This window comes from Sardina pilchardus, chromosome 14 (genome assembly GCF_963854185.1).
Source record: "Sardina pilchardus chromosome 14, fSarPil1.1, whole genome shotgun sequence".
In the NCBI taxonomy this organism is placed as follows: Eukaryota; Metazoa; Chordata; class Actinopteri; order Clupeiformes; family Clupeidae; genus Sardina; species Sardina pilchardus.
This window is the reverse complement of record NC_085007.1, coordinates 3340644-3353143: the sequence shown is the minus strand read 5'-3', so window position 1 is coordinate 3353143 and position 12500 is coordinate 3340644. Positions and strand designations below refer to the sequence as shown.

The following is a 12500-nucleotide window of genomic DNA, read 5'->3' as shown; positions in this document are numbered from 1 at the left end:
CCTGTGAGTACGTGGACGTTCACACGGACGCGCCAGTGTGTCCATTCTGGAGTGAAAGGCTCCTTGGTATTATGCTTCACCAAAGCTGTGTGTGTGTGTGTGTGGGTCTGTGTGTGTCTGTGTGTGTGTGTGTGTGTGTGTGTGTGTGTGTGTGTGTGTGTGCGTGTGCGTGTGAGGGTGCGTAAATGAGAGTGTGAGTGTGAGTGTGACTTTTTGAGTGTGAGTATGTGTGAGTATGCATGTGTGTGTGTGCATGTGCATGTGTGGGTGCGTGTGTAAATGTGTGAACATTTGTGAGAGAGTGTGAGTGTGTGTGTGTGTGTGTGTGTGTGCGCAGAGGTGGAAAACTCCAGCTTCAGAGAGTAAAAGTCTGATCATGTTTTGGTTCTACCTGTGCACTTGGCAAAAGTGATCTGATCAATAGGGCTCGGGCACACGCCTTGCATTCTAGGAATATTGTCGCCATGTTGGTAGCGCACCGAATGTAATATCCATTCATTCAGATGCAGAAGACAAGAAGCAGAATTATAGTATTAGCGATTCTTTTCCTCTTGCGATCGTGGGTTGCACTGTTACACCCCACTACACAGCAACATAAGACCAAGAAGGCAAAAACTAAGTAACAGGAACACACTAATAGGCGGGAGTAAATCCATAGTAAACTAAGGAGTGAGGCTGCCAATAAGTTTTCACGTCATGATCCAGAGCCCTATTAGCTGCTCTACCTAGCTGAAGAGCTGTGCTAATTAGAATCAGCTGGTTTAAATGAATGGTTGGCACAGATATGTGGTAGGACTTTAACTTTCTGAAGCTGGAGTTTTCCACCTCTATGTGTGTGTGTGTGTGTGTGTGTGTGTGTGTGTGTGTGTGTGTGTGTGTGTGTGTGTGTGTGTGTACACTAGGGATGCAACGGTTTTCAATAATTTATTGAACCGTTCGGTTTGGCCTGTTCGGTTCAATAGACTCACCTAAACCGCAATATTTCGGTATACGCGACATTAAACTTTTTATTTAATACAAGGTTATTGCGCGCGCGTAGCCTGGGAGCGATAGAGAGGAGTGCTTAGGACCCGGGGGATGCGTTTTCTCTGACTGTTCAGCTTGCCTCTCGTCAACCTTGCAACAACCAATCAGAATTTTACTGAATTTCCCAAGAGCCAATAAGCGCGTTGAAATGCAAATGAAGGAGTCATGTGAGAAGAAACAAACTTTACCGGCGGCTGCATGATCATGGCGACATTTGAAGTAGCCAAGTAGCCCACGAACAAGGCAAAAAGACCGTCAGTAAACAAAGCACAGTGTGCATTGCAAACACTGCTTCACAACGATCACCTAATAAAGGTAACACATCCAACATGTCGGCCCACTTGCGCCTTCATCACCCGGCTGTAACCTTAAGTGGAGCAGCACGGAGAGTTAGTTTGCCACCGAAAACCCAACCATCCATTGCTGCAGCCTTTCGACAACAATATTCCTATAATTCCCAAAGACATAACGAATACGACGGCGTATTAGGGCCACGTATATATACTTTGTAAAGACGCAAATTTGCCACTTTAGAAGGTCGAAAATTTGCCACATTATAAAGTCTGTGTGTAACAGTGTAACCGGTGGTTTCTGCCCTGCGTTGATTGCTCGCTAGAGTAGCCTAAGAAAGCGTGACGCCGACACAGCTGAGTGTATTCTCTTTTTGATAGTTTACTGGAAAATATTGTAGGGATGGGAGGTTATAGGAGATGGGGAGGCAGACATGTCATTCCAAACTCGGGTCATTTATTTTCCTGACGTTGTACATGCTAGGCTACGGGCAGCGGGAGGTGTCCACTCGAAAAACAATAAACTCACTGCTAAATCAGTCAATCGCTCGTCCACTCGTCAATCACACAACTCTCTCGCACACACACGCACACACACACACACACACACACACGACAGGAGACACAGGGGAAACAGACACTTTGTGAAGTGGCAAATTTGCCACTTTCTTCTCGGAATATTGCCCCCCCCCCCTGACAACAGGTTGCAATAATGTTCATTTCATTGTTCTAATATTTTTAATGCTGCACTGCACTTTTGTCTATGTTTACATTTTTTACGTTCATAAAAGAGGACAGGGCAGGCACTCCCAAATCAAATATCCATTTGAAACTACACATAATACTACCTCACCAATTATTTTGAGAAGATTTTCAGAATTGTTCACTACTTTTTTGAGGGTGTATAACAGTTAAGTATTTTCTTTAAATGTGTGAAGAACAGTGAGTTTATTAAATAAATAACTACACATTACTTTATGCTGCACTGCACTATGGATAACATTGCCTGTTTATGACAAGGCAATGAGTGATTCTGCTTCATCTGTGTCAGGCTATGCATTTAATATTTTCTCTGCAAGTGTAAGTAGAAGCACATTGTTGATTTGAAATAGAAAAGGCAAATATAGCCTCCTGTATGCTAGAGCCAAGATAATATTGATATATTGAAACCGAACCGTTACCGTGGCCCAAAAACCGTGATACAAACCGAACCGTGGCAAAACTGTACCGTTGCATCCCTAGTGTACACACGTGTGAGTATGGGAGCCTGTTGCTATCAATAATCAGATTTCTCAACAAATATGAGTCTATCGAACACCAGAAGAAGTGATGTGGTTCATCCCTGATAGAAGCTCTCCAGGGGCCTGGGTACCGTGGCAACACTTCCTATTTCATCTGATGCATTCACTTTAAAGGATACCATCTGCTTCACTATTTCACTGTGTTTTGCATTTTACACTTTTCTGCCAGTATGTGCAACAACATTCGCTGGCCTTAAAAGCCTTTCAATCAATACATTTCAATCAATATTTATAAAACGGAGAGTTCCGATTTTTTATTATGTTAGTCTAGGTCGCATTCTAAGCCACTGTAAAACCCTCCGCACCCGTTCACATTGACCCCCCCGGCATTATACACCAGAGACGGGCACTGCCAGTGGGCCAGTAGCATTCCGCACCAGAGACGGGCACTGCCCGTGGGCCACTGGCGCTCCAGCGCGACCTTTGACCTCTTACCTTCCTCTCGGCCTCCTGGCGGGCGTACTGCACCAGCATGGGCTCGCCGTGCTTCCGCAGGAAGTCCCTCTGACAGCCATCCGCCAATCCCGGCTCATTGGGCAGGAAGTTACTGGCCCACACCTGCAGAAGGACGGAGGGAGGGAGAGAGAGAGAGAGAGAGAGAGAGAGAGAGAGAGAGAGAGAGTGTGAAAGAATGAAACTTAAACTTATGTATTTGTGGGGGTGCAAAGCCAGGCTGCACTGGCATTCTGAGCGCCTGCAGCTCCAAAATGTAATTTCTGTAAATAAATTGAGACGACTGTAATGTCATCCACAAAAGGATCATTTCATGCAAATGGCACTCTGCCATTTAAACCGTTTAAGTTTATTTCGCAGCTTCATCCTGCTAGCATAGCAACTATGTCTCCCTGGGCAACCAGGCAAGTGACAACACCCATCTTCTGCATATGCAGTAACAAAGTTAAGATTCTCAAATTAGCTCATCAATAAAAGACTTAAAGTAATCCCAACCACTTGAATAGAATAGAATAGAATATATACTTTTTTGATCCCATGAGGGAAATTCAGTTCTCTGCATTTAACCCAATTTAACCGAATTAGTGAACACACAGCACACAGTGAACAACACACAGTGAGGTGAATCACACAACGCAGAGCAGTGAGCTGCCTGCCCAACCAGCGGCGCTCGGGGAGCAGTGAGGGGTTAGGTGCCTTGCTCAAGGGCACTTCAGCCGTGGACTGGTCGGGAATCGAACCGGCAACCCTCAGGTTACAAGCCCGAAGCACTAACCAGTAGGCCACGGCTGCCCAAAAAAGGTTAAAAGGCCCATAAAACAACCCTGAGGGATATGATCGGGGTATCACTGGGGGCAAAGGGCTTTTAATCCACACAGGGAAGGAGGGGCAGTTTCCTTTGTCCTGACCGAAGATAGGAATCTTCCGTCCCCCATTCATACATGCATGGCAGAAGGTTGCCGTCACTGTTATTCCCAAGGGCACATGGGGGTTGAATGATGGACCATCCTTCCCCAGATCAACATCAGTTCCTATTCCCATATGATAGCAACATGGCATATTAACATCAAAATAACAGCTTTCAGTGGACGCGGGAGTGACCCTGCCGAAAAGGAGGGAGGGAGTGAGGGCGGCTGGAGAGAGAGAGAGACGGAGAGGGAGAGAGAGAGAGAGAGAGAGAGAGAGAGAGAGAGAGACGATGAGGGAGAGATAGAGAAAGGTCAGGGAGGACAGCGAGGGAGAGAGGGAACAGAGAGGAAAAAAGAGAGAAGGAAGTCAAAGAGAGATGGAGAGAATGAGAAGGGAGGGAGAGAGAAGAGAGAGAGAGAAAAGAGTACATTTCCATTTAACAGAAGTTTTTCATACGAAAGCCCCATGGAGTGGGGACATTTTTAAGAGATATTTTATCAGCGCTTTGCCTTCACGCCCTGAGAATGTCATCCAGGAGCCCATGAGAGGGGAGGGGTGATGGAGAGATAGAATCATGAAAGAGAGAGAGAGAGGAGAGAAAGAGAGAGAGAGAGAGAAAGGAGAGAGAGAGAGAGAAGAGAGAAGAGGAGAGGAGATGAGGAGAAAAGCAGGCGGCCTCTTCTGTAATCCTCTGTGGATGAGAGACGTCATCGCTGTCTCCTCTCACAAATAATGACACGCTCTCCTCTGCTCTCCTTTCCTTTCCTCCCCTCTTCTCTTCTCTTCTCTTCTCCTCCTCCCCTCCCCTCTCTTCTCCTCTCCTCTGCTCTCCGTTCCTTTCCTCCCCTCTTCTCTTCTCTTCCCCTCCTCCCCTCCCCTCTCCTCTCCCCTCTCCTCTCCTCTCCTCCCCTCTTCTCTTCTCCTCCTCCCCTCCCCTCTTCTCTTCTCTCCTCCTCTCCCCTCTCCTCTCCTCTGCTCTACACCTCTCCTCTCCTCTGCTCTCCTTTCCTCCCCTCTTATTTTCTCTTCTCTCCTCCTCTCCTCTCCCCTCTCCCTCCAGCTTGGCATTTCAAATACCTCTGACCGTCGCCATCGCGTCCGTCCACCACTTCTGCCCCCCCCCCCCCCCACACACCTCCCACTCGGCGCTTGCGTACGCACATGTCAGAGCAGATGTGAAGCAGACACCAGCCGGCTCCTCAGAGCCCTTCTCCTCCTATTCATTTGGCTTAATAAGCATGTGTCAGCATTCAAGGGCACTGCACAAAACACACACTCACACATGTTCACACACACACACACACACACACACACACACACACACTGATGCAGACATACGCTCATCACACACACACACACACACACACACACTGATGCAGACATACGCTCATCACACACGCACACACACACACACACACACACATACATACATACATACACACACACACACACACACACACACACACACACACACACACACACACACACACACACACACACACACACACACACACACACACACGCAGACATATGCTCATCTCTCACACACATACACACACACACAGCTTGGCTTTTCAAAAGGCAACGTGCTGCTGACGTCTGTTGCTAACTTCTACTTTTCCGAGCTGAACTTTTCCTCCCGCGTGTGTGTGAAGCGACAGCAGCGGCAGCAGAGCTCGGTGGCGGCGGTGGCGGCGGTGGCGGCGGCGGCAACAGCAGGAGGAGGAGGAGGAGGAGGAGGAGGAGGAGGAGGAGGCTCTGCCGGGGCTCAGGGACGACGGCCAGAGGATCCTTGGCGAGGCGGCAGCTTGATCGGCATCCAGGAGTCGCGGGGGCAGGAGAGCGGGGTGCTGGGGGGCTGAGGAGGGGGGGCTGTGTGTGTGTGTGTGTGTGTGTGTGGGGGGGAGCTGGATCTGTGTGCTTTGTGATGAAGAGGAATCAGTGCTTCTCCTCCCTGCTGGGAGAAAGCCTGGCAACCAGCCTGGCAACCAGCATCAAAACCGCCTTCACCTGAGTCCAGGATGAAGAGCAGCAATGAGCTCAAAGAGAGAGAGAGAGAGAGAGAGAAAAAAAAAAGAGCGACAGAGAGAAAGAAAGAAAGAAAGAAAAAAAGAAGGGGGTCTTGGACAGAGCTCAGTGTAAGACTAAAAATACACAAATACCAAAAAAGGGGCCTCTCTCCCTCTCTGTTGTGGTCGCCACAGTAACCGATCCGTCCTCGTGCGTGCGGATTGAGGCTTTCAAACTGGGTTTCCTTCCACCGCACTACCGTGGCAGGCCTCCAGGGGGCGGGTGGGCAGGAGGCCTCACAGATAATCAGAGCTGTCTCTCTAACGGGCCGAGAGCATTGCGTTAAGTAGCATCTGGTTGTTTTTGCTTTTATAGCCGTGTCCCAGTATCACACCGAGCTGCGCAGTGGTGAGGTGGTGGGGAAGAGACCGTCTGTACAGGAATATGAATTTATGAATAAAAAATAACAAATAACAAAAAATGATAACTTATTTATTTTCTTTCTGTATTCTAGCTGTACATCTGGGAAGGGGAGCTATGGGAACTGTACACACGACATCTGAGTGTGTGTGTGTGTGTGTGTGTGTGTGTGTGTGTGTGTGTGTGTGTGTGTGTTATCGCTGAAATACCTTGGGTGTTGGCTCAATATTTACCGAGCATAAGGGAGCTGATAAGCATGCGAGATGGACGGACACGGTCGGGAGGATGCAGCCAGTGCCACGGAACGCCACGGAACGCCGCGGAACGTCGCGGAACGTCGCGGAGCGCCTGACATCCCTTCAATCTGCGACTGAATGGAAAATGACAACATATGCTAACAAAGTCGCCACCGCGGGGAGTGTGGAGTCCAGATATGCTGACAGCCATCTGACGAGAACACACACACACACACACACACACACACACACACAAACACACACACACACACTCACACACACACACACACACACACCGTCCCCCGACCTCCAGCATCCCCCGACCTCACCAGCACGTTCTGCAAGCGGATAGCCAACCGTCGGCAGTTCCGCGGCTTCTGGAACTATCTCAAAGCCAGAAACACAGAGATAAAAAAGAGAGACGACATTAAGGGGAGAGGGAGAGTGAACAAAAGCTTTCGGACTGAATCATACAGGATTGGACTGGACTGGACCACTGGGCTGGATGCTGGGATTCTGGGATGCTGGGACACTCTCTCTCTCTCTCTCTCTCTCTCTCTCTCTCTCTCTCTCTCTCTCTCTCTCTCTCTCTCTCTCTCTCTCTCTCTCTCTCTCTCTCTCTCTCTCTCTCTCTCTCTCTCTCTCTCTCTCTCTTCCCTCCTGAATACGGATGACAGATGAAGACAGAGCAGGAAGGTGGAGGAAGAGGAAGAGGAGGAGGAGGAGGAGGAGGAGGATGGGGAGGATGGGGACATATTTCACCGCACGGGACAGAAGCGCCGGTGAGTTAGGCTGCGCGGTGGCAGATTTGTGAAGCCGGAGGAGGCGTCGTGTTGCACAGAGGAGGCTCCGGGCCGAATCCGGAGGCCATTAGCCGCACAGATGCCACGCCGCTCTCCTCCGACACAAATCAACGCCGCGGCCAGCTGGGACAAGCACCGGCCACGCAAAAAAAAACCGCTCGGCGAGAACCGTCGCCCTGGACATGAGAGGGCTCCGCAGATCAATGCCATGGCCTCCCACCAAACGTCTGTGGACCCCAGCGTCCGAGCCAAAGCACCTGCCAGCAAAACAAAAATTACATAGCCAGTGTCCTGTCTCTTTCGTCTTTGATAGGCTGTAAAAGGACGGGGGGAGCAGTTGATTGCCGAGGAGGAATGCATAAGGTCTTCAGTACTGGGTCCAACGTCTCCCAGCGCCTGGCCGGCAAAGGAAAGTTATGAAAGCTGCACACTCGGGGGACAGGGCCAACCTGTCAGAGCGGTCGTGAGCGTCTCAATAATACGCGTCAGTGGAAGAGCTGCACAGGTCACGGACGCGCATAAATCAGTGGGGTTTTTTTTGTTTTTTTTGGGGGGGGGGGGGGGGTTTTACCCGCGACACTTCCTCGACGTCACACAGAGGCGGAGAATAGAGGAGTTGGCGCAACTCTATGCAGCCCCGGCTCTGAGCTGCTTACAGCAAGCTGTGAAGGGGAGTCGGAAAAAAAAAAAACGTCCCCGAGATGATCTGCTGTCGCCCCCCCCCCCCCCCCCCCCTCGTCCAGCTCCCCCCGGCAGCTCAGGCTCATCCATCATGGCGACAGTGTAAGCCAAAGGAAATCCACCTTTGAGGCCAAAGCGCTCATTTAGCTGCACAAATTTACAGCTCGGTCCCCAGGCGGCCCCGCGGGGGGGGGGGGGGCATGGGCTCGATGGTGCCGAAGCGGTAGCCGGTCGTCTCCTGGACGTGCCGGTAAACGCGAGTGACACCGAGGGCCGTTCCCCCCCCCACCCCCTGACCACCCGAGCTGCCTCACACACACACGGCCAGCCTGCTGCTGCTGCTGCTGGTGCTTCTCCCCGCTGGCGCTATTCAAAACGCGGTGCAGAGGAGATGAATGAGGAGATGAAGACGAAGAAGAGGAGAGAGAGAGAGAGAGAGAGAGAGAGAGAGAGAGGGAGAGAGAAAGAGAGACACAGAGAGGATGAGACAGAGAGAAGGGGGGAGAGAGAGAGCGAGACAGCAAGAGAGAGAGAGGGAGAGAAAGACAGCAAGAGAGAGAGACAGAGACAGTGAGAGAGAGACAGAGAGAGAGCTCCTCTGCTGTTAATTAGGAGACAAATGACTGTTTTATCAAAGCCGATGAGCTTGTGTAAGGAGTGAGGTTACTCATGCGGACGCTGGTGCCAGTGTGAGCGTTGGCGTATTAATAACGGAGCTCTTCGGCGGGAGCGGGCAGGTGGGCGCTGTGAGGCGTGGAGATTAATAGAGACGTCGGATCTGGAGGGTTAGCGCCACGCATGACCATCGACAGGAAGCCACAGCTGCAACAGCCGCCACCGCTGTGCTGATCTCTCTCTTGCGATCTCCCTCTCTCCTTCTCTCCCTCGCTTGCTCTCTCTCTCTTTCATGCTTTCCCTCTCTTTCTCTCGCTCTCGCTCTCTCTCTCTCTCTGTCGCTTTCACTCTCCGGCCTTAACTCTGAGTTCTGGAGGGAACTCACACCACACATGTGTTCATAACTGTAGGACTGGGGAGATCCAGGGGTGACAGAGTGTATGTCTGCATTTGTGTGTGTGTGTGTGTGTGTGTGTGTGTGTGTGTATAAGAGAGAGAGTTAGGGATTATTAGAGGCCCTGAAGAGTGAGTGTTTGGGGAAATTTTTAGAGGTCGTCTAGAAGCAACCTAACAGGTGGATCGCTATCTAGCGCACAAGCGCTGCAATGGGAATTGGACGAGCAGAGAGAGAAAAAGGATCAGTTTCCTGATTTCATATCTTTTGACGTGCCCTTTTTCGCCTCTTTCCTGTATCCACAGTTTTCCCACCGTTAATCCTCTTGGTTTGTTTCAGAGGGCAAACTGTCTGAATTTTCCAGTAATTTAGGGGTTTTTGAAAAAAAAAAAAAAGAACGAACGTTCCAAATAGAGAAATCACATGAATCTCTCACAGCTCGTTTTCCATATTAAATATCACAAAGCTGCGCGGCAGAATAAAGCCAAATGGTGAAGCGGGGAAAACTTTGCACTTGTGTTATTTTTTCTGGGAGTAATCGTGAATCGTGGAGTGAGACGAGACGGAAATCCTGTCATCGGAGTGAATCCAGCTGAAAAGGAGCCAACGATGGTGAAAACATCAGGGGGGAGGACAGCCGGGAATATCGCTTTACACGGCAAACTCAATCCAGCCACCAGAGTTCCATTCTGGGGGGGGGGGGGGGGGGGGGGACTTGGCGAGCCAGCCAGTACACTGTTCCCTCACCCGCCTTTTTAATACCACAATAAAAATTAAATAACACTTGAGAAATCAAGGTCCAAGTTTAAAGTGCCAGAGCAATGATTCCAATTCCTTCCTTTCCCCCGCCGACAAACATCTGGAAGCCAGCGCTGCTTTGTTTGTGCTTGTTTACTCTTTGCTTTTGAAGGCCGTGTGCCAAGACGTCGGAGCGCGCTCTGATTTGCCTGAAATGAAAGATTACCAAAAGAAACACACCATTACTCATGGTTCATGTCCTACACCACTCTCGCATATCAGAGGCATTACTGCACTCTCCGTGCGTCGTCTACCTAACGATCTCATTCAAAGCAGATGAATTGCACATGCTTGAATCGAACAGTAATGCGCCGCGCTTTTTTTTTTCCCAAGACACATGAATCACCGAACGACCAGACGAGCACAGCTGGACTTGCCCAAAAGGTACATTTGATGCTATTTTCCCCACTCCTCCGTCCCGAGCGTGTTTTTGAAAAGCCGTCGGTACAGAGCACCTGTGGCCCACCAATAATATGCCAATTAACTGGAGCCTGTGAAGCACGCACACACACACACACACACACACACACACACACACACACACACACACACACACACACACACACACACACACACACACACAAAAACATACTCACTCACACTCACGACTCAAGCGCCAGAGCCATGCTGCCATGGGGATGGGGGAAAAAAATAACCAAAACGAGAAAAAAAATAACCTTCGCAGATGACTTCCGCTGGCAATCGTGCCGCACCGTGGTGGCGACCGTTCGAGAGCAGACATCTGAAAAGTCATCGCAATCCCATTATCGCTTCCCGCCAACACAATAAGTGCTTAATTACGACCCTGCGCAGGAAGTCCACTTGCCTCAGAGATGCATCACGCCGCTGAAGAGAAGTTCATGGGGCTAAGCACCTCTCCTGCCCACAGCTTTTCAACGGGGACGGACGAGAGGGAGAGCGCCTGTGCTTATGCATTAAACATCCAGCCTGTGCACTTCCGATTAAAAAACAGAGTTCAGCAGCACCTACCATCACCACCCCCTCAAGCCTCCTTCACCATCTGACACTCTGACAGAAAATTCAATCAATTACCTAAAATATGGAATTGGGTGGCCATACTGCTCACTCTTTCTTGAGTGGGCCTGATTCACTCACTCGCTCTCTCTCTCTCTCTCACACACACACGCACACACACACACACACACACACACACACACACACACACACACACACACACACACACAGACACAGACACAGACACACACAGACACACACATACACACACACACACACACACACACACACACACACACACACACACACACACACACACTTCAACCCCCAGCTCTATTTTGAAAGCTAATCTCCAGCAGGCCAGAAGGCAGAAATGCAGGGCTGCTGCTGCGGCGGCTGCTTCTGCTGCCTGCGTGAGCTCGGGTTTCTGCCGCTGCCCACAACAGAGGAGCTGGAGGAAGGGCACGCACAGACTAGGCCGCCCGCTCCCCCTGCACCCCACACACCGCACCTCTCCTCCCTCACTTCTTCCTTCTCAGCTCCTCTCTTCCTTCTCCTCTCCTCGCTCTCTCCTTCTCTCTTCTCTATCTCCTTCTCTCTTTGCTCCATCCTTCCCTCTCTCCTCCTTTCCTCACTCCCTCTGTCTCTCTCTCCTCTTTCTCTTCACTCCCTCTTTCCCTCTCTCTTTCTCCTCTCCTCGCTCCCTCCTTCTCTATCTCCTCCTCTCTGCTCCCTCCTTCCCTCTTCCCTTCCCCTCTCCTTGCCTCCTCCTCCTTCTCTCCTCGCTACCTCCATCTCTCTCTCCTTCTCCTCTCTTTGCTCCCTCTTTCCCTCTCTCCTTCTCCTCTCCTCACTCCCTTGCTCCCTTTTTCCCTCTCCCCTTCTCCTCTCCTCGCTCCCTCCTTCCCTCTTCCCTTCCCCTCTCATTGCTCCCTCCTTCCCTCTCTCCTCCTCCTCCTCCTCCTCCTCCTCTCCTCCCTCTCTGCCCGGCTGGCTCTGCTCCTCCGGAGGCTGATTTGAACGTCGCTAGAGTGAGAGAGGAGGCGCTTGGAGCGGTGGAGGGAAACTAATGGCGGTGGCTTCATGCTCCGTGTGCTCGTGCCTCAGGTGCACACGTCAGACGCCTGACGACGCCCGACGCCCAGCCGCCGTTTGGACGGGGGACCTCCACCACACACACTTCACCCCCTCACACCGCACATCGTCGACACCTCTCTCTCTCCGCACCTACGGTTTTCACATGATTCATATTGCTATAAATGGCTGGGTAAACATGCCAGCACTAGAAGCAGCCGTAGGTGAATTAAACGAAGCGATAACGTCGGAGAGACTGAAGCAAGGCTGCCAATTTGAGTTCTGGGGGTGCACCTGAGGCAAGAGCCTGAGAAGCTATTCCTATTAACCTGCCAGGCACACGTCCATCTCCATCTCTCTCTCTCCCTCCATCTGTCTCTCCCTCTCTCTCTCTCCATCTCTCTCTCTCTCTCGCTCTAATCAGCTTTCATTAGCTTCTAGCTTCCACACCTAGCTCCCAATCTCTTTCCTTCTCTTTCCGTCTTTATCTCCAACTCACTCTGTACAACACTCTC

General features: G+C 50.7%; 1 protein-coding gene across 1 annotated transcript in view; it reads right to left on the bottom strand.

Moving 5' to 3' along the window:
- The window catches only part of galt (galactose-1-phosphate uridylyltransferase), a 91413-nt gene that overhangs the window by 58932 nt on the left and 19981 nt on the right, over positions 1-12500 (bottom strand). Inside the window, exon 7 of the mRNA XM_062554357.1 lies at positions 3053-3175. Coding sequence (XP_062410341.1) covers positions 3053-3175 — 123 coding nt within the window. The remainder of the gene's footprint in view (positions 1-3052; positions 3176-12500) is intronic.